General features: G+C 45.3%; 1 protein-coding gene across 2 annotated transcripts; it reads right to left on the reverse strand.

Moving 5' to 3' along the window:
• Positions 1 to 3,028: 3,028 nt before the first annotated feature.
• On the reverse strand, positions 3,029 to 25,503 carry CRY2 (cryptochrome circadian regulator 2). 2 transcript variants are annotated; one of them, XM_079307782.1, is made up of 12 exons: positions 25,258 to 25,503; positions 22,426 to 22,534; positions 18,984 to 19,126; positions 11,891 to 12,075; positions 10,506 to 10,594; positions 9,321 to 9,461; positions 8,513 to 8,824; positions 7,304 to 7,455; positions 6,975 to 7,177; positions 6,424 to 6,513; positions 5,776 to 5,914; positions 3,029 to 5,298 (listed from the first exon to the last, which is right to left on the reverse strand). In XM_079307782.1, exons 1-11 carry the CDS (start codon positions 25,446 to 25,448, stop codon positions 5,778 to 5,780), a joined length of 1,752 nt encoding a protein of 583 aa, XP_079163908.1. In that variant the 5' UTR covers positions 25,449 to 25,503; the 3' UTR covers positions 3,029 to 5,298; positions 5,776 to 5,777. The 2 variants fall into 2 exon arrangements, with proteins under 2 accessions (XP_079163908.1, XP_079163907.1); XM_079307781.1 differs by having other exon boundaries at positions 5,776 to 5,917; positions 25,258 to 25,502.
• Positions 25,504 to 26,381: the final 878 nt, after the last annotated feature.

Below are 26,381 nucleotides of genomic sequence, written 5' to 3' on the forward strand. Positions count from 1 at the left end.
CACAGGCACAAAGGAGGGGAAAAAATACATCTCAAGCTTTCAGTTCTCTCCCCAGAAAGGGCAGATCCCCTTTTGCATCCAGCTATGTCGCAAGAAGCTTTTTATCTTGAGTGGGTACTCATTGCTGCTACTCCTCCTTACTGGCCTGAGCAGATTTCTCTCCCCTGCCTTTTCTCCCCGTGCTTTGCAGGCTATCTCAGAAGACTGTGCAGGTTGTGCTGTGCACAGAAGAGGACAGCATAAGTAATTTTAGATCCCAAGGCTACTTCTGTACCTGAACAGCAGAACTTTCCCTATTCCCTGCGTGCCCACTGTGGTCCCAGTCCCTGTCTGACACTTCTGGATGCCAAGAGTGGCGCTCCTTTAGCAGTTCAAACATTGAAGACACATCCGGTGCCATCAGTGTTTCTCACACCACAGAGCTGACTGCCATTGAGACGATGGTATTAGCTCTTGGCCAAGACCCAGGACATCAGCTGCTCCTCCAGAGAAGAGCAAGCAGAGCCCTCCAAGGCATACAGTCCTGCTCTCTCTCAGGAGTCTTGGTCTCCTGCCAGACAAACTGGAAAGAGATGTTATTCCTGGACTAGCATGGAGACAAGCACACACCCCGGGGTCACCATGTGCAGCTAACCTTGGGGCAGCCTCCTGAGGGTGATCTAAAGTGCCCCCTATGTCATTTGGATGCACAGACTGAACTGTATTACCTTCAGGACCCAAGAAACTCACCAGCATTCATTCAGGGAGCTTTTTGGGAGCTTTGATGTAGCTCCATCTCAAAGCACAAACCCCACCTACGAAAATGCAATTTCTCTGCAGCATGGCTGTTACTTGGCCTCTGACCTGAGGCAGAAGGTAAGGATGCTGCCACATCACCACCACTGCAGCTGTGCTGGGATGCCAAGCACCAAAAGCTCACCCCTTAGTGATCTGACCCTTAGGCAGGTCAGCACCTGGCTCAGGCTGGCCTGACAGGAGACCCAATTTGACCCTTCTAGCTGCACTGCTGTCAGTCAGCTCTATTCCTTAGATGCACAGTAGAGCACAGGGCCCCTGGGAGACTGCAGGCACATCTGCTGCAAATTAAGAGACTGCACTTCCGTCCTAGCCAGCATCTCTGCTCACAAGGCATCTGCTGATTTTTCTATTTCAAATTGTCCAACTGACCATCAGGTTCACTTCAGGCCAGCTGTTCCCAGACTTAAAGGAAACGTGAGGAGAGGTTATGTGCTGAGAATTTTCCTGCTCCTCTCCCCAAGATGAACCACTTCATCTCCACCGGTTGCAGTATCTGGTACCTGTGATACCAGACCAGCACTCTGCTGTCTTTCCATCAGCCATCCTTCTCACTGCTTTCCCCCTCTGCCTCAAATTTCCACATTTCCAGCTCCATCTCTTTATATCTACGTGTGTTTTCTATTTTCAGACCTTTCAGCCAGCCCCTCCTGAAGTCACTCCAGCTCTTACCTTGTGCAGACAGAAGAGACATTGAGGAAGGGAATTTTCTCAAGCATCAGCACATAGAGCAGGCAGTCAAGTCTCTGCTAGAAATCCAAGGTTAGCCATTTCCAAGCCTGAACGACATCACCATCATTCCTTTAACAGGTAAAACAGATATCCTGGCCAGCACAGAGGAGGAACCTCAAAGCCAATCTCCTCAGCTTTAATTTGCATTATTATACTCTGGCTGGAAAAAGCTGGACTGAGTTTACTGTCATTTCTGGCTCTTCACCTTATAAGGCACAGGCTGCTGTTTTCAAAAGGTTTTTGCCATGTATGATCCACTCCAAGCACTGAAGTTTTACTTTTTCAAGACTGGAAGGTCCTTGTCAGAAACAAGAGAACAATTTAGCAATACCATGACTGAGGCACTTCTGCCCCACTGCTGAACCTCGACAAGGAACTGCATGGCTATTGCACTTCTTAAGTCTTGCTGGTTTCTAAGAAAAGTAATACAGCTCATGTAACTCTGCTAGGATGGAGGTTCCAGTAAGTGGCTCTACACCACCTTGGAGCACCAAGGAGGATGGCAGGATGCACAAGAATTTGACTTTTTGCCCTTGCTAGTTATTAGACTGCTAAGTCTAGTGTATTTAGTACCAGTTAATGACTTAGAAGCCATTAGCCAAGGCTCAATCACTGACAGGAGACCCAAGATGAACAATTGTTCACAGCTCTGTAGGACTTCTCTGCCCCAGTATGCCCCCTCAGCTGAAAGGAACCTTCACAACCCTGGGAGCATCCCAAAGCCACTGCTCTCAGACCATCAAAAGGCAACTGCTCCCTCTGCCTGAGCAAAGAGCTCACATCATGCCTGTGTTGGGGGATGCCTGTGTCAGGTCAGGTATTGCCAGCTTGCCCTGAGACACAGAAAACAGGAAACAGAAACCCCCAAACTGGCATCCATTTCATGCTGCTTTCTTTGCAACTGCCCCCAACAGCTCTCTGCTGCTTCTGAAACAAAGATGGTATCTTTACTAATGGTTACTGATGGCTTCTTCTTTCCCCATGAACTGGCCAAGTCTTTTTGAACTCAAACTATTAGCACCCACAACTTAGGAAGAACTTGTCACAAAGTTAAGCAAGGTGTAGACTTGTTCAATCTGCCATCTTGTACTTTAACCAAATATGCCAAATTCTAAATATTAATGAAAACAATGAACAGTCATTCCCTACTTATCACAGTTTTACCCATGTTTATAATTTCAGTTGTGAAAAGAGGCCAGAGCGGATTAACCCCAGCCCACTTACAAGGTTTCTTGAAGGAACTTTTTCCCTTGTGTTTCTTTGGCTGGCCTGATGTGTCTGTCATTCCCAGTGCTACTACCTGAGCTGCAGCTCTTGCAAATTTCACCTTCCATGTCCCAGGTACCAACAGAAACCTTGCAAATGTGTTATCTCCCACCTCCACAAAACCTTCTAGACCACTTAGGAGATATAGCCTCCCCACCCTTTGACTCTTTACTCCCACAGATACAGCCCCAAGAATTCCATTTACCAAGTGAAATAATTTAGATGACAGCAAAAAGAGGGTTAAAGACATTTATAAAAAGTTTTATTTACAGACCATTGCCTAAGCATGAAACTCTCCAAATGACAGAAGTCACAAATTCTGTAACCTATGAGTACAAAGTGCATGTCTTTCCCCTTCCTTCTTTCTGCAGCAGAAGGTGGAGGTAGGGGAATATCTCTTTTTCTTTATGCCTTTCTACCCCCAAGACAATGGGAGTAACAGCTGGGTCATACTGAAGGGGACAAGACCTGTTGATGACTGGGTTATCCACCAGGCAGACTATGAATAATAGTTTAGAAAAAAGTAAGGTTAGGAAAAGTGACTCTTTGTTTACTTGCTCACAGTCTGCCCAGTGGATTCTCTGTGGAAAAAGAACTTAAGATCAATGCCCCAGGGAATGGGAAGAAAAGGTTATTCAGCTATTCATTAAATTTATTCACAGACTCAATTCAACCACTTCAGGTTTCCCAGGTACATTTGACTCAGTTTCTATTCACAGCCCTGTTGCTCTAGGTTCAAACACAGGCTCCAAAACTGAATCTGATTATCCCAGTGGGAGACAACTCCTGTACTCCCCAAGCAGTTAGTTGCATAAGCTCACATATAGCCCCACACTATCAGTGTCAGGCAGGGATGAAAGGTTTTGGACAGCAAATGAAAACAGTGCTAACAGCAGCCCACTGCACAGGACAAGCTACTCAATCTAATTCCTCTTGGAAACAGCCACAAGAGAGAATCTTCTGTAGTAGAACCCTCTCTTACACTCTTAGGTGGCTGGCAGAGGTGCCCTGCCAGCACTGTGCTGACCTGACAAGTAACAGGACCTGGCAAGGAGTGTATGGTCAAGAGCCAGGAAAGCTTCACAATCACCTCGCTAGGCTACACAGCACCAGCATGAACACAAGTGGCAAGGAGGAGCAGTGGGCAGGTACAGGAGTTTACTGTGTGGAAATTAAAAACACAGATGCCAACACAGAAAAGAGCAAACAAAATGGACACTGGACTCTGAGCTTGAGGAAGACTCACTTCAGGGAGCTGATGTGTAATTCATCCTCTAGCAGTATGAGGCACTGCACAGGCTACACACCAGACACAGGCTCCATTTGAGAGCTCTCATTCAGGGAAGGAAATGCTGTAGAGTGCTGGGCCCAGGTGTAGCTTCCTTATTACTTGGACCAGATCTATTCTGAGACACTGCTTTGCTCATATCAAGGCATGATCCTATTCTCTGAAGAATTCCTCCTTCACAGAATCAACTAGGTTGGAAAAGACTATTGAGATCATTGAGTCCAACCTATGGCCTAACATCAGTATGTCAACTAGACCATGGCACTGAGTGCCACATCCAATCTTAAACACTTCCCTGGACAGCACATTCCAATGCTCAACCATTCTTTCTGTGAAGAACTCTTTCTTAATGTCCAGCCTTAACTTACCCAGTGCAGCTTAAGACTGTGTCTTCTTGTCCTGCCACTGGCTGTCTGGAAAAAGAGACCAACCCCCATCTAACTACAACCTCATTTCAGGGAGTTGCAGAGACTTCCTCTTACCCAGACATCAAACAGCTCTGAAGCTGCCCATTCTAGGCAATAGCACTATGGCTCACCTCGCAGTGGCAAGGTTCTTTTGCAGGGAAAGGTTTAAGTACCTTTCAAGTGTATCTGTTCTTGTGCTACAGTTGACCTTCATTTTGTTTCCATCACACATAAGCATTACCTTGATTTACTCAGAAAGCATTTCCTTTCTTGTCAGCCTAGCCTAATGAAACAAATACCGAGTTTTCCCTGTTCTCTCGAAGGATGAGTACTCTATTTTTGACATTGTAGCGGCTTCCTTCTTAACTCCTACTATAATTTGAATTAATCAGCATACATCACTACCAAGTACTATTGATGAGAAAGGATGTTCACTATTTCTGAGACATGCAGATGCTGATTCCTACATCAATGCATCAAGTCGTGTGCACTGAGCCATTGTCAGAAAAGAAAGATACACCTGGGAGTGAGAAAGTTGACAGAATGTTCTTGCCCTCTTTAATGTGGGCAGATTATGGGCATGGCTGAGAAGAGATGTATTTGGCTCTCTGGAGACCAGAAAACCAAATATTCCCAAGCACAAGTAATGCAGTGCCCTTCTGTGGCAGCTATTGGAATTACACAGTTATATGAGACCCTGGATTTTCTGTTGCAGATCGCACGTTCCAGTCCTTCTGTGCCAGCAGTTCCTACTCTTCTGGTCACCTCTTCAGCATTCTCCCTCTTCACTTGCAAGGTGCTTGTCACTGGCTGCAGGAGAAAGTAAAAGAGAGAATTTGCCTTGACCTCCCTGTCATACTGAAAAGTTGGTAGAACATGTGACCAGGTCTTTCCCTCCTGGGATCTGGAGCATTGCAGGCAGATGACTGGACCTGCTTGCTCTCCTCCTGCTATAGCCTATCCCCTCACCATAGGGGAAAACCTGGCTGTGAGCCCACTCTGTGGAAGGAGAAGCAGCCTCACAAGAGCAAACACGCCAACAGCTGTGCTCCATGACAAGGGCACTGCTCTCCACCAGCAACAGAGCTAACAGTGTGTTACACAAAATCCAAACAGCTGGCGGGCACAGCACTGCCGTATTTCTGGGCTGCAGAGCTGCACTCAGGAGCCCGACACATCCCACCACAGAAAGTCCATTTTGATAATTAAAATGGTGGGAGTAAAGATTGAGCCCTGTTAGCTTCCAGAAGCAGTAGTTTAAGCCAGATCACAGTAAGAACTACTCACAATCACAAACTCTTCCCAGGGATCTCTGAACCGGGGAGATCTGCCACTTTGGCTCGTTTGTACAGTTCTTCAGGGCAGGGCTCTTCCGCTCCCTCGTGTTTGCGTTTAGGAGAAGCCTGCTCTGCTTGAGACAGCCTCACTGCTGTAGAAGGAAGAACAGTCACTGCAATGGTTCCCCTGTGTTTAATGGCCTCACGAGTACACCCTGGCCTAATCTGCCACACAGCTGGGAGAAAGAAGAACTGCATGAGCACAGAGACATTCAGTCACAGCCTCCCTGAAAACTTTCACCAAAAAATCTTTATTAAAAGCAGAATTACATCACCCAGAACAAACACAAAAGTATCTCCATTGACAGAGGACAGCTTAATTATACCTGATTAACCCTACAGTGATCTGCACTTCTCCCTCAAGTGGCTGCATATGATCCCATACAGGCAATAAAAGATTCACATTAATGAACTCTTACTCTTCAGCCCTTTTAGAAATGAAGGCTCACTGGGGACTTCTGAAGTAAGTGTAAAGGAACGTGAATGTAATCTACATTTTCCTAGCTACACACCCTCTTCTTATTAGAAAAGGATCTCTACTGCCTATAACTTTTAAGGTGACATGAAAGTCAAAAGCACACAAACAGCTCTAACTCACCTGTACTGGTGCTGCAGCCCTGCCCCAAAGTGGAGTCTGTGACTGGGCCACTGAGATCTTCCACACATGAAGGGACAGATGCCAGTAAACCTAGAGAACAGCAAGAGGATCTTAGTTAAGAAACAAAACACACCTGGGCTGGGAGAATCTTTTCACAGAAATATGTTAGTGATCACCAATCAGCAATCCACATCCCAAAGCAGGAGGAGTTCAGAGCTGCACTAAACCAGTGCTGACTAGACACACACCATGATCCAGCAGTGAATTTATTTAGAGTACACTGCTTAGGTTTTTTTACAAAGTGAAGAATGGACCATTGGTGGCATATAGATGGTGCCATGCTATCAGCAGCTCTCAGACTTAAACTCCATTCTTAGCTGAGAATATAATGGAGGTCTCCCTGGAAACCAATTGAGCAGGTTTGGCAGGCACTGCTTCCTCTTGCAAGGACAGGCCAGAAGACAAGTAACACCTATTTTAAATCACTACCTTTCCTCACAGCATTTTATCTCCTATTAAAGATACAAACTTCAGCAATTGCTGGTACTTACAGAGGCCCCTGTAGCGTGACAGCTGCTGGTAGATCTGCTTCATGCGCTCGATGTTCAGTCGGCTGGTCTCTGCGTGGTTCACCATGGGCTTGGGATAATCCACCCCAATGATGCACTTGGCTGCCTTCTGCACAGACTCTGGGGCATTCCATGGTTCATAGATATATCGTGAGGGGAAACCCTTTAGTTTGGGCAAATATCTCCTGCAACACAAGTAAAATGCAGTGTAGCACACACAGTGCACAGGAAGTGCTGTGCACCTGTGAGTCACTGATTGACTTCAGCTTACAGACCCAGAAACAAAGACCAGTTCCAGTAACACCACTTACTTCACGTAGTCACCACTGGGGTCTGTGCGACGTCCGAAGCCCACAGGACAGTAACAGTGGAAGAACTGTTGGAAGAACGCACTGCAGGAGAGCCACATCCAGCTGCCTGCATTCACACTGAAATCTGCATCCAGCAACAGCTCATCAAACACCTGCAGCAATTGGAGGAAAAGGCACTGAGACCTTCCCTAGGCAGGACTTTGTGGCAGTAGGACCCAAGATGCTATTCCAATGGCAGGCACTGAGCTATAAGAACAGAGCAGCAGCACAGAGGTGATCTGCTGGCTGATCTCAGTTGGCTGGTCAATGTATCTCACTTCCTGACACTTTCACTTAGGGAGGCACGGTCTGCTCACACTGATAAAGTGCTGGCTTATCTCTCATGCAGCTACAGACTAAATCACTACCTAGTGTTGCAGCAAGCTTTGGGTATTGATCTTAGCCTGGCAGGCATAACAAGAGTAAAGCACCAACCTTGGGAAAGAGAGGATGCTGCACAGAAGAACATGCACCAAAGCAAGAAAAAAGAACCCCTCTGAAGGTCCCAGAGCACACTACCACAGAGAGGCAGAAAGGTTTCAGCAGTAAGTCACTCATACCCATGCACAGAAGCTGCGCTTTCAGCTGCATTTTCAATTATGCTCTTTGTTAGCTTTGAGACTAGATCCCTCTGCCTCCACTTATTGTGTAGGGCAGTACACTGGGTAGGTTCAAGCTGTCTGTCCCTTCAGATGGCCCAAGAAGAGGGTCTTTTACCTCTTTCCTTGAGAGACTCTAGACTCAGATTTCACAGTCATGGAGCGCTCCCTGACCGGCACAGTGATGGATTTTACAATGAGGAAAAAGGTCCAGTTAAGAAGTGACGTGAAACTTACAAAGAAAACAAATGGACTGAGAGAATTTTTACAAAAGAACCCCCATAAAACTAAAAAGCCTCCCAAAATCCCAATGTCTGTATTTACCAGTGCATCCCAAACACATTTACTTATGGTGACTTGAGGTTTGTGATACAATCAGAGCCTTGCAATAGAACACAGAATGAAGTCAGGCTGTTGGTTGGCCAAGAACCTGCTAGCAAATCCTCTCTTCCATGCACCTTTTACGCATGAAGCAAAAGCCATACCTGTGTGCCCATCCTTGCAGCAAGTGCCAGGGAGACTTTGTTTTCCTTATGGCCTTCTGCAAATATCTGAAAATGCCAGGACTCACCCTGACTCCTGACTCCCAGCTGATCCAGAGGTCACCCCTGGTCAGGAAGCAGGCCACCGCGTGCCTGGCCAGGTGGTGGATCCACCCTTCTTGTCTCAGCTGGGTCATGATTGCATCGATCCAAGGGAAGCCTGTCTTGCCCTCTGCCCACTTTGCCAAGGCTTCAGGGTTCCTGTCCCAGGGGATTTGTATGCAGATGGGATTCCCCTCCATGCGATCGAACTTGGGGTTGTTGGTGGCTGCCGTGTAGAAGAACTCCCGCCACAGAAGCTGTCCGTACAGAGACAGGGGCGGCGTGCTGTTCCGCTTCACCTGCGGAGAGGGAACAGCCTGTTCACAAGCAGGGAAGGACTGGCTTCATGAAGCTGAGCTCTGAGGCACCCATGCATTTACACACATTTCCCAAGTCAGCTACTGACCACTGCCATAAAGGAGCTCAGTGCCATATCACCCCTTATCAGAAAGCCCAGATGGTAAAGTCAGCACTGACACAGGTTCACTCAGTACAATGACAAGTGACTGGAACTATGTAAAACTAACAGTAAAAGGCTCTAAATGACTCATAACAAAGAAGTCCAGACTGAAGAACAAGGTACCACCAGATTTAAGGTCTAAGTGAGTACATTCAGGAGAATTACTTCCTTATCCAAAAGCATCCTGTTGTAGTAGCAATATGCTCAGCCCAACAATCAAACACTAGAGAGGCAACTATATCTTTCACACCAATTCTGGCACACTGTGTGGCAACCAGCATCATGCTATATATGCTCAAACCCCACCTGCCCTCCAGATGAACCTTTTGTCTCACCTTCTTATACAGCTCCCAGAGACGATAGTAAAACAAGCGGCAGGACAAGCAGCCGAAGCGCAGGTAGGGACTGAGTCCCGTGGGGCTGGCCAGCAACGAATTGGCGTTCATCCTTGGACGTTCGTAATTTGCAACCCATGCCTAGACAGATCCAGGAGAAATGAGCCAAAAACCCCCTTTTATTTGTGGGACACTGCTAAAGGCAAGCCTCTGTGCAGGTGGTGAGGCCACCCACAACTCACAGCCAGTCTCTTCTATTTATTTCCAGCCACTGCTAGGAGAGATGTCCAGCAGGCAATCCCAACCCGCATGGCCTATTCAACAAATGCAAAACCTTTGCCCCAGGATTTAAACCAGTCAGTTATTTTGCCCAAGAAGATTAATTTGCTTTGCATACAGGAGCTAACAATCCTGAGAGTTCCTAGGGATAAAAGCTAACACAACCGTTTATGTCTAGGTATGTCTATCTCATTTCACACACTGAACAAGAAAACTGGGGAAATTCCACTCTTTTGTGAAGCATTATGTTGATAATTTATTCCCTCTTCAGCACAGGTATTTATGCTTTGATTTCCACAGCTGACATCAAGCTATCCAGCATTAAAGAAGTACAAAATGGTTAAAACTGAGTCATACTTTGGTAGCTGGGTCACCTTTCATTACTTTGAAGTTGTTTGCCTTGTGCACTATAATCAAGAACACCAGCACCATTGAAAAAAATCTGATTATTTCAACAAAGGGCTCAAGAAATGCCAGCCAGTGAGACATCCTGTTAGGAAGCTGATAGATCAGGGGAAGGCATTCTTTTATAAGCATGTACTCACACTAATACTTCAGGTAAATACAAAAAGAGATGGCATGCAGTGTGCAGCAGGGACTGAACAACTTAACAGTAGAATTTCCAGGTTAGCACTTCTCTAAATGAAACTGAGAGGTAGAAAGGAAAAGAGTCCAATGTGCTTCAAACAGCAGCATATTTAATACACTGCTATAAATTTTTGGACCATGAGCTCCCAGCTCCACACAAAATCTAAGATCACAGGAATCTCCAACAATAGCATACACTCCTTTCCAGAGGTGAATGCTATGAGTGTTGCTAAGAACAGGGAATGGGGTAATGGGCAACACTACATTTTTCATTTGGAGGCACAGATTGCAGGAACCACCACTTAAATAATGAGTTACCTTTCTTTCCAAGTGTTTATCCAGCCGTGCCAGAGCCTCTGTCTCCCCTCCTTGCCAAACTGCAGGGGCAAGACCATCTGTAGGAAAGCCTGAAAGAAAGAACTTCGTAAGATTTGAAGCCATGCCTAGACAAAGGGCATAGAAATGGGATTATGTATTAACAACAGCAAGACAGTACATACTACTGTTGCTTAATGTGGCTTAGTTGCTGCTCTAATCCTTGTACAGCAAGCAAATCACGTAGGATATGGGGAGATCCTGCTCATGACACTGCACTTCAAGGGCCTCTCCCTGCAATGCTTCAGGCAGCCTTATGGTGACTTTCCCCACTGCTCATTCTTTCTGGTTGTGTCAGCACTACCCACATGGCTCTGCTCCAAAGGCCAGAGCAGCAGGCAATGAAACATCTGCTCCACAGCTCTGCCTTACAGAACACCTTGCCATCATCATCAGCAGCTCACTAGATAGCTCAGCTGCTCCTGGTGAGGCTCCTATTCTGCTGAGGCTGGTGCTGGGGAAGGCACTGGATTAGTGCAGAACACTGCAAAGGGGAAAGCAATAATGCAGTCTCCCTGCACTGCTCTGGGCAGACAGAAGAGCCTCCCCTGGCAGCAAGCAGAGCAGTGTAAAGTTACAGGCAGTCTCACATTTGGCCAGACCATAGAGAAAGCAGATCCATGCAGGACTGCAGCCCTTAGGGTACTCTTGTTGTGAGGCCCCATGTTTTTACATGACTGATGAAACCGTGCCTTAAGGTACTAGGAGATACTTTCTATAAAGCTATGGAGCCTCCAGTCACAGACACACAGCATTCTGCATTAGTCCTTTCTTCCCTTGCATTTAGATTCACTTCCCTGATGTAGGTCTTATATTCTTCACCTCAGCTATTCATTCTCCTTCTTCAAGTCTTACAGGACTGTAAGGCACAGCAGGATGAGTGAAAGAAATTTTTGAAATACCTTTTGTCTTGCTAAGTTCCCAAATTGGTGCTGCTTGGCAATAAGTTAATTAAATGATCTAAACCTGGTACACAGTTAGTTTACCTCTTCGGGTCTGTTACACAACGTGCTTGAGACTGCAGAAGGAGGAAAGCAGCTGGTGAGGACATGAGATCCTAGTACAGTGGTTACATGCTCAGTATAGCAGGGAACACAAGGACAGATGCAGAGCACTTCAGAGCAATGCTAAAGGGGTTGCTGGGCATCAACAGCAGTGCAAGGGATGCCAGTGTGTTATCACAAGGTCTGGCACTTGCTGAAAAAATTAGGCCATTCTATGGCTAAGAGGCATCCTATGTCAGGTGAGAACACGTGCCAGCCACTGGAAACAGTTCCACTAGATCCTGTTTTGGCTGGCAGTAGTCCTTTCCTTCACTTGACACATACCCAGCTCTTCCAGGGATGGGACCCCATAGACATCGTCATGGTTTTCCTGGATGTCCACTTTACATGTTTCCATCTGCTGACTTATTACAGTGCTCACTGGCTTCTTTGGGAGCTCCATACGGCTAATGATGGCCTGGAAGCGCTTGTAGGTGAGGGGTGGCTTGTGGCCATTCAGCTCAATTATTCTGGAGATAAAATAAACAAGGTGAAACAATACAGCTTCACTACCACGGAAGACACAAGGAAATTATGTCCAAACTGGACCTTGCTACCTCTGCTCAGGATATCCTTTCAGTCTGGATACAGAAATCCTTACAGACCTACATATCACTTAATGCATCGCTCAAAGGGATATTAACACCAACCAACCAAAATCCTAAAATACATCAGAAGACAAAACACTACATACTTCCTCATCTCCATAGGAAAAAAACCCAAAGCAAAACAGCGCCAGCTGAATCAAGCTGAGCATCACATCTCTCTCCCGCAACTCCTCATGAGACCCCTGTAGGAAATCTCTATCTGATTTCTGTCTTTCTGTCTCCCCAAGATGGCAAATCCTAGACCTGCATCTATTCCCCTGACACCTTGTAATATCCTAACCTGATTCTCACCTTACTTTCTTCTTGTCTGACACAGAAGACTCAGCCTGTTAGTGACCCCTCCTCCACCTATATTGGATGAGACAAATCCCAGTTTGTATCATTCCTCTCTTCGTGATTAGAGATATCACTATCCTCCTCTATGCCATAAAGTCACGAGCAGCCCTGTCTCATGGTATTGACTGTATCAGAACACACTATGGAAAAAGACAGTCAAGGTTCCCCATGTCTCTATTTCACCATGCATCCACAGCTTGCTGGGGCCATGCAGTCTTTTTTTCCTGGGACAGAGAGCTTTGAGAAGCCCCCCTCGCAAGGTAAACTTCCCTAGGCTGAAAGATGCCATTTTTAACCCCTCTTCTGCAGGAGTGGAAGGAGTTAACAGCAAAGCCGACAGCACAGGGATCGCCAGCATTGCATAAAGCGGAGGCAGGCAACCCCAGAGCTCCCAGAGGAGCCGCAGCACAGCAGCCTTCCTAGCCATGACAATCCCCAGCTTATGCAAGGGGCCGGGCTTAGAGCCGAGCGCGGGGCGGGCGCCATGTGCCGGCGCTCCCGGGGCCGCACGTGCGGCGGGGCGGGGTGACACGGGCCCGGCGCTGCCGCACGTGCGCTCCGCGCTGACCCGGCTCCCGCCGCCCCGCCACGGCCCGGCAAACCCAGCCTTCCCCACGGCCAGCGCGGATCAACCGATTAAACATTAAGCCTCATGCTGTTTCCTCCCGGATTTTTGCTGTTAAGTTGTAAACACTGGGAGATAAAGACATTAACGAACAGCACAGGGAGGGAGGGCCATCGGAATACGAACGGAGTGCAAAGTACTACACATTTTAGTGCCAGGCGATCAACATGGCCACGGTGCGGGCACAGAGACATACACAGAGACAAATGTATTTGCATTTGCCTTACAGCCAACACGTTGCCAACACGCTCTGTCCTGCATCACCACACCGGAGAGCATCTCCTCTGCTTTCCTGCATACACTTTTTCACTGTCTGTTTCCATGCTCCATCCCAGATATGGCAAGAAATGACAGAACTCATGAATACACTCTTCTCCATGGCTGCTTTGTGAGTACCCAAGAAAGACCAGCCAAAGATACCCAGAAAATCAACATTTCCACTGGATGAGAAGTAAGGCATTTCCAGTTACAGCACTCTAGAGAGGCTCACTTGTTTCCAGGAATTCAGAGCATGGAAGAGAAAACGTGACAAAGCTGCACCATGTTTGCCCTGAGGTGATTCAGATGGGGGCAGGGAAGCTACTTCTTCCACACTGCTTTTTTTTTCCCAGTCCTGCTAAAGCTGCCGTTCAGTCTGAGATCCACACTATTGTACAAGATCCACATCATTGTTCAAGATCTACAGCTAAAACTTTTGTGGACACCTAGCTACTTGGAGCAAATCACTGTGACTAGCAGATGGATGCTAGTGTCTGTACCTGAAATCCTTAAGGATGTGAGTATGTGTGAAGTTACCTACCACAGGCCCTGAATTCTTAAAGAGTTATTGGATCTGGGACACAAATATTTTAGGATAGGACTGGGATAAGTTGCACGTTTCATAGCACCTGACACGGGCATTATGCACGAAATCTGGATCTTTCACAATACTGCCAGGAAAAGAAGTTTTGAATATCAAGTATTGCATATAATATGGGATAATATACTACACTTACTGGGTATTGTAGTACTGTTCAGCCTACTATACAAAAAATTGTACAGGAAGCTCCCCAAGCAGGAGTCCTTTCCTTCCTCATATTGAGCTTTTAATCCAGGCCACACACATTCACAGGACTTTCAATGACAAAAAATGGGAGGTCCCTCCCCAGGATTTAATACTCCCACTTCATCCATCTCCCCCAGCCCAATTTGCCACATGTGGGCATTTGTTCTAGTTTTCTTGAAGTGGAATCACAGTATTCATCATACAGAACCTAACCTTAGTTAGTGAGCATACCCAAAATTGGCTGTGCTTCCAAGCCAGGAATATGATACCCAGCACTATCTGACAGTAGTACCTTGATGCCAGAAGCTATGAAGGTCTGTTTGACCATCAGTCACACTTAATCTCACCAAAGCAGGCAACCCAAACCTGACCAAACAATTCCAGCACTGCCGTGATTACAGTCAGTCACCTGTGACAACAGTGTCTGCAGACTCAAATGCACGCCCTCACAGGTGTCACCTTCTGAATCACCTCCACAGCAGTGCCCCTGTGGGATGGCTAATGGGCTTAGGAAAGCTGCTGGCCTCAAACACCTGACACCTCAGCTCGCTTGCAAAGGACAAGGCTGGGTTCTGGCAATGGAAGAGTGTGCTCCCCCGCTTCCTTGCAGGAGGAAGAGCTGGCTGCCAGCACTCAGCACGCAGGCTGCCCAACACACCCCAGCACCGATTCACGCGGACTATTTCCTTAGCCTTGCCAGCTTATGCAATTGCTCTGATCCAAATCCCCGCTCCACAGAGCTCATGCAGGGCTCTGTGTATGCAGAACAAGGGGTATCTCGGCAGGTTCAGAGAGGAGATGGAGAGATAACCAACTGATCTCTCCATCCAACAGATGCGGAACAAAGAACAAACAATTCAACTTCTGCAGAAACACATTCTAAGATGAGAGATAAAGAAGTGACTTGATGACAGGCTGGGTATCAGCAGTGGGGTATCATTTGCTGGCCTCAAACACCTAACACCAGAGCACCATGCAAGACAGAAGAGAATGTGGCAGGCAGAAGTTTGAGTAAACCTTCTTAGAAATAACCCATCTTTTTGGCATAGTGTACTGAACTGCAGAAGCACCAAGGCATGTGCGCTTCCCCATGCTTGGCTCCTTTAAGTTAGTACGTGCTCCTATGAGAACATGTTCTACTGTCATTTCAGCCTTAGGCAAGGGTGTTTGAGAAGTGATCTTAATGTATGCTACAAACACACAAGATCAGTGTTCTTTTCTGATCTAAACCATTCCTGCTGAACAACCCAGCCTGCCTGGGACTACAGAAACCACAGTGTTGACCATCAGTAAACACATTACAAAGGATTTAGATCCTAAGGAGGAGAAAACAGGCAGATTCAGGGAAGAGACAAAATGACCTGTCATCTGGAAGTTGTCAGACAAAATAATTTTCAAGTAAAAGCTTGTGAGCAGGCTAAGCTGATACCCAAGAGATTTTCTTTCCTGTCTGTCTTCTACAATCTGGACATTGATATTCTTGACTGGGAATTCCCAGATTTTCTTAGGAGTATTTTCCAGCACTATTGTTCATTTTCTACACCCCTCTCCTTGTTTTGGGGAAGAGGAGGTGAAAGATGCTCTGATAATCACACAGCTATGCTGGCAGTGCCAACAAGGGGCACATTGTAATCTTCCTATTGGGTAAAACTGGTCAAATTCACAAGTTAGCTGAACAGGCTCTTGGCAAATGTTTAAAAGGAGCTGGTGGAGGTGGTACCAGGAATACACTGGAATACACTGCAGAGGAAATGGGAAGTGCTGAATTCATTTATGTAGTAGTGAAAGACTGTCAGCTCAAATTCAAATAATTTAGACTAATCTCATCAGAAACCTGATTAAAGAAATATGAGAAGCGGGATGCCAACACCAGGGATTATTACCACCTGCTAATTATGCAGGAAAAACATTAGAGTGAGCAGAGAGACAACATACACCATGAGTTAGAAATCTGAGTAACACAGCTGAGCAGAGAAGTATTCTGGGACTTTCAGGAGAAATACAGTCTCAAAACTGTATTACCACCTGCTGAGAAATCCCAGAGATGCCAAGAACCAAGAAATGTCAGAGCAACTGGAGATTTCAGATACATCCATATAGACTGGGTATCTATCACATCCCATCTCTTACCCAAACCCAGCTCTCTAGTTGCCATAAGTGACTGCTCCATGAAACAACAAATCAAGAACCCACAAGGAGCATCAATTCATGATTTAGACAGTGCTAAGATATAGCTGAAAATGCTAATAATCCCTTACCTGCTCTAACTGTGACTTTAGCATGCATCAATTTAACACCCTTCCAGAAGCAACAATACCATACAGATGTGAAAAAGTATTTCAGAAAGATCACAAGAGTCAAAACAATTAAAGAATAGCATCAGCTAAGACAACAGAGGCAGAATCTTTTGAAAAAAATGAAGACAAAGATAGAAACCCACCAAACTTTGGTAGGTTAAATTAAAAACCTTCTTGCCTTCTTGCACCTCCTAATATCTAAATGAAAGTTTGAGAAACCTTTTAAAAAACTGTAAGTAGTAAAAAAAAAAACCCAATCAAAACTGCCCCCTTTACAGACACTTCAGGATATTTATAGGGCCAAGAGGTGATCAACTCATTAAACAAAGGAGAGACTGTAACAGCACAAGAAAACCCCTGCATATATTTTTGCAGATGTATTCACTATGAAGGTATCTAGGGAGGTCACGACTCTATTTATTTTTAAAGAAAATCTATCAGACACTATGACAGATAGGGAGACCAGGAAAAAGTGCCACAAAACAACACTATGCTTGAAAAGCTTGCCAGGGTCACTAAATATTCACCCAGAAATTGTAAACAGCATCATGAAATACACAAACTAATAGCTGGTGCATGTAATATAAAACTGTCCAAATACTATGAGGGGAAAAAAGAAAGCAAATACAACTTCAGATTTTAAAAATATTTCAGGGGCATCAGAGGGACAAATGAATAGACTGATATGAGCATTAGGCAGATGGGTAGAAAATACTAACAGAAACAGTGAATGCATGGACATATGCAATATGCTGGAGGGTTAATTTGGCCTTGGTAAAAGGGAAGCTGTGCCTGAAAATCTATTAGAGACATTTGAGCCTGAGGCAAGGGAGATTTAGTTGATATACCCTATGTGAATTTTGAGAAGCCATCTGACGAGATCCCTCATTGAAAAAAATTAAAGAGACCACAATAATTTGCAATAAATGAAAAGGTCCATGGAGACAGAAAATTCTTTGACATACATAATTAGAGAAGGAATCTATCCAAAAGGGAGAGAAATCCTACACAGAGTTGAGTTGGGCTTGTGCTACTCAATTTTTTTTACAAAATATCTGGGAAGGGACAAAAAAAGAGCATGATGATAAAGTTTATTGATGCAATAAGCTATCTGGGACAGCTGAAGATAAAAGGTAACTTAAAAATTTCCCTATATACCACATAACCAGCTGCCAAAAATATCAGATGAAATTATGTTAGTCATGTTGTTTCTCCATATGCATAGCTATTCCATCTCTTATTTATACAGTAGCAGCCTCTCAAATAGCTATGACCATTCTGGAAGGAAGTCCTGAGACATCAGTTTAATGTTTAGCAGCACTCAGAAAAAGCTGAAATAATGTTAGTGACTGTTAGGAGAAGACAAGACTCACAGCACTCTAAAAACCCATGCTGCTTCTACATTTTGTACACTAGCCATTGTTTTCACTACTGCTCTCCACCTCTAGAAATACCCAGAAGTATAAAGAGAGGTGATTAAACTTACAAGAGATTTAGATTTCACCTGAAACTCTCCACTTTGGAAAAGACATAGGTGACATGAAGAAGAATGTGATGGCCATTGACATTGGAGGGGTGAGGACGTAATAAACACTGGTAATAAATATGGTCTTCTAATGTAGAACTAGAAAACAGTACCTGCTCATGACACAGGTTCAAGAATCCTCCTCATTCAAGCAACAAACATTTCCACACAGTATGTGCTAACTGCAAAGCTCCTTCCCATAGGAAATTACGGATGTTAAAGATTTATAGGAGAAAATCTACATTCAGCATTACTGGCACAAGTCACATCAGAAAAAAAAAGGGAAAAAAAACGAGGAAGGAGAAAATAAGCAAGCAAATTGTAAGAATAGTACTGAAACACTGTACTGACTTTGAAGTCATGCATACCCTAGAGTCTTAGTTGAAAGACTGTCACCACCATTTAAAATTAAATGTATATAGAGAGATTACACATATAAGTAAATATATAAAAACTCAACATCAAAACAACAGACACAGCAAACACACAACAAAGAAAAAGCATTCAGGTTTTAGAAAAAGTAAAGTTTGTCCCAATCTACCTTGTTCTACTTCTTCCAGCTGTCCTGACACATCCATCATTTAAAAGCCCTGCTTTCATAACCTGTTTGAGACAACAGCTCAACTACCTTTATTACAATGAAGCAAAAAAAAAAACCAGTCCATACACTGAGGACATGCTCAAGGAAAGCAATCAATAGGACACAGCTGAGCGAATCAATTACACTTAAGTACAGAGTTAATAAGCTTGAGGCAACACCTTTCTGTATATTCACGTCACTGTCAGCACTTTGACGTGTTCTAATCAAAAGTGGAGCATGCAGAGCAATCCTTATAGGCTCACTCAGGATGACAGTAATCAGTGTAATGGAAAAGACTGAAGCCTTTGCAGACACGACAATTCCAGCCTAGCCCAGGCAGCACGTCTGCCCTTTTCCCATACCTGTCCAGGTCATAGAGGGTGTGGGAGTTCTCTATCACCACCTCCACACCAGCCTCCTTGGCCAGTTTGATGATAGCTGCATCTCTCTCCTTTCCAAATGGCTCCGAGTCGTATTCAAAGGTGAGACGGGTGACTCCCCATTCCTGCAAGAAAAACAATATACCCAGCTGTCAAACAGAAGACTATTTCTAACCAGCACAGTAACAAATGAAGATTTCAGAGCTCCTCAGCAGTTTAAAGTTCTGGAAGCTTTTAGAGTGTTGCTGTGAGGAACAGCAATCTGGATTTGAGAAAACCAAAGAAGCACAATTTTATCAGCACTAGCAAACACTACATCTGCTATGCAAATTTGTCGATGTCAGGTTTAAAACACATCAGAGGAGGTTCAGTTCTTGTCTATTACTGTTCTTAGGTTTCAGCTCAGTCTCCCTTAGCCTACCAATACCACATTTGGTTGCACATGCTGTCCTGAAGCAACCTTACTATCCTCTTCCAGCATTTACAGAAAAAGCATCTCAGAAAACTCTTTCAACAGAAGTTCTGCTCAACCCCCTGTGTTTTTATGTGGTGACATTAAGAAAAACAAATACATTCTCAATTTTTTCTGATGTCTTTTTAATGACACCACACAATAGGAAACCCATGCCCAACCCAAACAGAAAGAATCAGGAAATTGCAGGACACAGGACAGCAATTGAGTGAACCTTTCTGGTGTGCACAGCAGAGTATGATACTGCAATTCATACTTAAAGTCCTGCATGTTTGGAGTTATTTTAGAATTGTAGAATGCTATATGCTATACAGAAGGGGTTGTCAGGAACCTTAAAGATCACCTAGTTCCAACCCCCCTAGCCAAGCCATGCACTTATTCTGATGTTCATACCTCTAACAGAGCCCTTACAAATTACATGGTATAGGCCTTATGAAGAACACTCAGCCTCTTCCAGGCTTTACAGAGCACAGATTGCTCTCAAAGTCTATGGCCTAGTTTTCCTCAGAAAATGAATCCTATGAGAAGAGGTTTAATGGTTACCACAGCGACTCTCCCAAGACATCCATCAAGCAGAGCAGCAGCCCACAGGTTTGTTTAGCAAATACAACCAGAAATCCAGACATTTTAAAAAACCCTCACACAACTAAGAACCAGCTGAGACAGTCTAAATTACCCCTGTATACACAGGAGACTTTTCTACCTGCAAAACAGAAGCAAAGCACAAAGAACAAATGTGATTAGTTCTCTGAAGATCATTAAAAATAATGCCAAAGATGAGGAAGAGGATTTAGAAGCAGAAAACAACTGTACACATTTCTAAACATGCAGATTCAGCCCTAAAATTAATTTTAGGAAGGACAGAGAAATTAACCAGTTACCAATGAATGTACATCTTAAAGAGATCCTCCACCCATTTTTCAAAGTAAGAACATAACAGGATCCATAACTCAGAGCAGGGGTCAGACAGACACATTCCAGGCCCTACTCTGCTCTTACATGATTTAACAGCTTCATTTTAAACTTTTCTTTCTTCTATAAGAAAGCCAGTATAAACTGGAAGGCATGAAAAAGATGGATTTGGTCTCAAAGGAATACACATTACTACCTGGAAAGAATGGAATGGAATAAAAACTATTAAGGTTAACAGGGAATTTAGGTAAGCATCCAACACTTTAAATTCATGTATTTCCTACAGTTTTGAGAAGGCCACTGCTAGGGGAAAACACTTCAGTGAACAAACAGTGCACTTTTACAGAAGAGGTAAAACTACAGATGTTTGCTCAGAGTAGTGAGACAAAAAACTTCTGCAAAGGTTAACACATTGCTAATAAGTACACTTGTCACAGTATTGTATCCATGCACAGTAGTGCCTTTGCAGTGACTGGCAGCAAGAGCAGAAATTACATTAGGTCTAAGTATTGCAGTAGCAAATGTGACATAACTCTCCTCTCCACAAAAGCTGACAGCAAAGCATAAGCTGCTGCTGATTCAGTGTTCAGTGCAGCAGTTCTGAAGAGGCCTCAATCCCTACCAAAGCTAAACATTTACCATCCAATACCATAAACTTCCCTCTACTTTTTTCAGCTCTGTTACAGTACATCTGAGATATTCATCAGCTCACCTGCCCAGACAAAACAGACTGCAGCAAAAAGCAGTTCTGGCTGATTATACATTCAATCTCTCCAAACCAGACTGCCAAATAGTTTTTGCTCCTTAACCAAAATGAGCATTTTTTTCCAATGAAGTTTTAAGTATCCTGTGAACACCCTGAACTAAATAAGGCATGAACTACTATCAGCTGGAACTTATTTGCAGATCAAAAAATAAAAATAATCCAGACTCTGAAAAGGCTAAAAGCACCACACAGTTTGTGTCATGTGTTAAGATGCAGAAGCTAAATTAAGTATCACTGCCCCTTCTCATCTACACAGGCCAGTTCCTCTCCCCAGTACTAGCTGCCCTCCTCCTGAAAATACACATCAAAACCATTTACAGAAGAGGGTACAGATTCAAGTTTAGCTCTCCTTCTCAGCAGCTGGTCTATAGTAGGATTTGGGGGACACTAGTTTTGTCAACCATATGTAAGGTACAGTCCACATGACACTCCCAACTCAGGCCTACTGGGAGCCATGCTTTTTTCATTTAGTTTTGTAACACTATCAAAGACATTGTCAAAACGCTTCAAAGACATTGGGAAAAACAATAGCAGGATAGAGAAGAATGATACTGTATGAGAAGCCCTGATATTGAAGGAGATGCTCTTGTTAGGTCTGACATCTGCAGCACTAACATACCACTTTAGAAATGTACCCCACTAATCCATTATTGATCACCAAGGTAACTGCATATTCCACATCCTAAACAATACATCAGCAGGAAGCTTGGACCCAAGCTATATCCATCCTGCTGCTGAGATGACTAAACTGCAGTCTTGAACAGAAAAAGAAAAGTCAGCTAACATAAAAGCTCCTGAATTTTGAAATTTTAACACAAAATCCTCTTTGCAATTCACATACAGATCGTGTACTTTCTTCTGTTGTCTGTAAAGGTCTATGGACCCAGCAGTCTTTCTAAATAAAAGCTGCAGTAAGCAAACAGCCACTAGGGAAGAAGCTCTCAACAAACAAGGGTCTGTGTGTCACAGAGCAGCCCTGTGAGAGGTGACTTAAACAAAGTTCAGGATCACCATCCAAAAAGAGAAGCCTGAGCAGCCTGACACTAGGTTACACCCTACAACCACGTTTCTTTTCAAGTCTGAGTTCAGGCACAGATCTGGCCCTTATAGATAGTAGCTAACTAGTTGTAGTTAAGGAGGAAAGTTTGTTATAGTGAAGAATTAGTTATAATTCAAGAGATGCCAAGGGAATCACCAATCATTAGGGAGTAAAAGCAAGTTTAGCACCAGGTCATCAAATTTTCTTCATTATACTCCAGAAATTGTTCTCTTACTTTAAAGAGTCTTGGGAAGACATCTGTTGGCTGCCCTCGCACAACAAACAAGCGAGAGTTCAGTTTCCTTAAACTGTTGTCCAGATCTTCCAGGGACTGGAGAAGAAATCTGCAGAGAAGAAACAACAACAGTGAGTGTCAGTCAGATGGGTTACAGCTACAAGGCAAATGAGAATTTGCCTGGAACTCCAGCATGACCAAATCAAACTGGAAGTTTGGACAAGAACGAGAAAACAAGAATTCATATTTATCTTTGATTTTCTAACAACTTTTATGAGATTGCAGCACTAGCCAGCTCCCATTCACTCATATGGAATTGTGCTTGTCCAGATCCAAGAGGTTTCTAGGATTTTCTTCTTACTGCAACCCACTTCCCACATTCTCGCTCAGAGGTGGGAGAACATCCTTGTCAACTCTTCTCTCCACATTACATTGAGAAAAGCATAAAAGCATAATTCTCTACTGTACATTTTTTCACAGTTTTTGGAGCAAAAAGGGATTTTGCATATGAAACAGAAAAATTTTGATGCATTACTATAAGGAAAGTAATGAAGTACTGCAAGAACTGTGCAGGTTTTACAGCTCTAGCTGCAAATACACCATGTCACAGCAGAGAAATGTACTCTCCTAGCTCATCAGTAGCACAAGACTGAGCATGAGAATCATTTGTACTTTGAATAATTGAAAACTGCAATTCAGCTTGCACCATGAAGACACAGAGATGAGAGCATACTAAGATATTAATCTATTCCCTCTCACCCCAAAACCCCTAAAACACCATGTAAATTCTTTCTGCATTTAATGACATCTCTTACTGATCTCCCACTAAGCTATAAACCACCAAATATGTAATATTTGCTTTCCCAGTGACACATCTACATAGCAACTTCACTTTGTTTAACTCTGCAAAAGATACCAGCTTTAAAACTTTAGTGTCTCTGCTGGCAAACACACAACCCTTTGTAAGTGAGCCTGCCAACCCTTACCTTCCCCTCACTCGTCCATGCCCCCTCTGCAGTGTGATCTCCCAAAGCCAGTATCCGCCTCAGCTCCCTAAAGACCGCCCACAGCTAATGAAAGCCAAGCTACAGCCGCACTACAAAGTGGCAACTTCTCTCTCCTGGGCTGCACCGCCCATAGTGTGAACTGCGAGCTGCCAGAGAGAACAAGGTTGCTTGGCACTTCTGGAGACAGAAAAGGGTGCAGGGTTCACAGAAGAAAGGGCACTCTATCACAAAGGAGAACACCTAGAAGCAGGCCCAGGTAACCTAAACAAACCACTCCCTGAGCCCCAGCCCACTCTCTACTTATTAAGGATGAGTATCAACTGCCCCAGGTGTTCTAAACATTTTAACAAGCATTAGTCCCATATGGCTCACACGTGCTGTGCAGTTAAATAACAAAGGATTTTCAACATGATATATTTTTTAAGCATTTGCCTTTGAAGAACACAACTCTAAATAAAAATATTTGGATTAAAAATTAGCAAAACAAAGCCAAGGCTCACAATGGGAATGAATGGAACTTTGGCCAACATAAGTAACTTGATAATATGTTTTCTGCCTAACAGCCAGTGCTGCTCATTTCTGACATCTGCAGTAGTTTCACACCTCCAAGAAAACATTTTTCTAAAGACTTTGCTTGCTCATATATTCCATGATTACAACATAAAGAAGACTCTTAACTGGTTTTTTCCCTTCACAACGTTGGTGGAAACAAACAAGGATTAACAAGATCAGGAATTTATCTGTTGTGGCACCACTTTGGTTCTTCCAAATGAGGACAGTCAGCAACAACAGCAGCACGTGAAAGACATTTCTGTCTGCCGCTGCCTGTAGAAAGTCTGGTCTATGAAAAGATCAATTCAGACTTCCATAACTGAATTCATAATTTTCTGTACTTTGATTACACTGAGGTAACTTTTGCACATTTGCAATTTTTAAGCCCTCCTCTGCTGCGGGGTTCTAGAAACACGTAGATATAACCCACACAATCCCATTCCCTGAGATGAAGCTAAGGTGCATAGCAGTGTCAATTACAACCACAGTTTTCCTAGTGCACAGCCACCTGACATTTCCAAGGGCTCTCAAAGCATCTTTAACCAGGTGTTTGTCTTGTTCCTCTGAGGGGGTAGTGGGAAATCTGCCTCTTGTATGCAGGGGTCTTGCCCAGAAGAATCCCTGTCTGGACTGGGATTCCAAATGTTTTAGGCTGTTGAGACTTGACACAACAGCATTATGTAACACTACTGGCTACAGGTACATGAGGTCTTGATCTTTGCACAGACATGACTCACGCTATACATTTTTCCACTTGCAGAGAAGAGGAAAAGCCCATAGAGCTTCAGCTCTAGTTTCTTAGCAGCAGCCGCTATGTATTTCCCTGCAGAAGCCGAGCGATGGGAGGCAGGGCGCTGCCTGCGCACATGCCTACGCGCGCCCGGCAGCCCAAGGGCAGGGGGAGGCGTGCTGCAGCCACCAGGCTAAGCATTCTTTGCACTCGCCTCTAAATGCAGGCAAAAGGGTTTCCCAAAGCCACATGCCCATCGGGTGCTGCTCTCATACACTCGCCCTACAGATAAAAGTCTAATGATATTACGTAAAGCCGGCGGCATCCTCCCACACAGCCGGGCAGCACCGCGGAGAAAACCGCTGCCAAATGGACAAGGCACGGTCACTCTCCTGCGGGAGGGCCCGGGGAGCAGTGAGCGCGCCCGACAGTGCTGCGGCCTGACCGCCAGGGCCCACACCGCGCCCGGAGCGCCGCGCTGCCGCGGGAGCCTCCTGGGCCCGCACGGTCCCGCCCGCGGCCCGCAGGCCCGCTGCCACTCACCGCCAGCGGTTGATGCCCACGGCGGAGGAGGCGGCGAACCAGGGGTCCAGGATATAGATGCAGCGGAGGGACGTGGCGTCCCGCAGCGCTTCCTGCAGCGCCGGGTTGTCGTGGAGCCGCAGCCCGCGGCGGAACCAGTGCACGGAGCGGCACAGGGCCGGCGCCGGGCCCAGAGCGGCCGCCGCCGCCATCGCCGCCGCCCGAGCCGCGGCTGCGCCCCGCCCCTCCGCGTGACTGGCGCGCGCGGCGGCAGCCAATCAGCGCCGCGGGGCGGGGCGGAGCGGCGCGCGCGGGCCCCGTGCTGCCCCCCTGCGGCCCAGGCCGCGGCGTCCCTGAAACCGCCCCGGAAATGTCGCTGCCACCCGCGGAGAGCGACACCGAGTGTATCAGCAGAGACGGCGTGACAGGCCAACGTTTAATATCGGCCTTTCCCTTAAAACAAAGAAAAAAAACAACAAAAAATGTTCAAGGATCCCGTATGCCTGCCTGCACTGAAAAAGTACCTGTGGCCATGAAATCTGGAGCAGGAGCCCCTTCCACACCCCCAAATTCAACAGGAACATATTCTGGGCAGAAATGGAGCGTTCTTCGGTAGGTGTGACCAGACAGCACTCACAGGACATGGCACATCCCGTAGGATCCATGGAGCAGGGTATGAAGCAATGGCATGGGCTGCCCAGGACTGCTGAGTAACTCTATGTTTGAAAGGGCCAGGGATTTAAAAAGCTGGTGCAACATCACAGCTTGCCATAGGATGTTGCTGCTAACCCCAGGAATCAGGAATCGCAGCACAGGCATTGCACAGAGCCAGATGGAGGGGTGGGGTGGGTTGGGCAGAGATTTCTGCAGATCTGATCAGCAGCAAGTTCCAGGCAAGGGACTGATGCCATTGAGTAAAACTCACTGCATTGAAGGATTCACTGAGCTGGCCAGGGGATGTTTAAAAGGAACAAATCCAAAAGCACAAAAACTAGAGGAGCTACAAAGTAAACATGGAACAAGTCCCTGATACAAGCGAGTGGGCAACAACCGCATTTTCAATACAAACCCACCTCCTAAAAGAGGGTAAAGAGATGTGCTGTGAACCCCCCAGTGAACTGGGATCCCCACCCTAAAGCAGCAAG

Source organism: Erithacus rubecula (genome assembly GCF_903797595.1).
Source record: "Erithacus rubecula genome assembly, chromosome: 6".
Classification (NCBI taxonomy): domain Eukaryota; kingdom Metazoa; phylum Chordata; class Aves; order Passeriformes; family Muscicapidae; genus Erithacus; species Erithacus rubecula.

Bases quoted from the DNA above. Each gene is read 5' to 3' on its own strand.
- CRY2 (XM_079307781.1), bottom strand. From the start codon at position 25,448: ATGGCGGCGGCGGCCGCTCTGGGCCCGGCGCCGGCCCTGTGCCGCTCC. The intron at 19,127-22,425 runs GTAAGAGAACAA...TTTTTCTTGCAG, and splicing joins TCTTCCCAAGACTCTTTAAA to GAATGGGGAGTCACCCGTCT. The intron at 7,178-7,303 runs GTAAGTGGTGTT...CTTGTGTTGCAG, and splicing joins CCCAGTGGTGACTACGTGAA to GAGATATTTGCCCAAACTAA.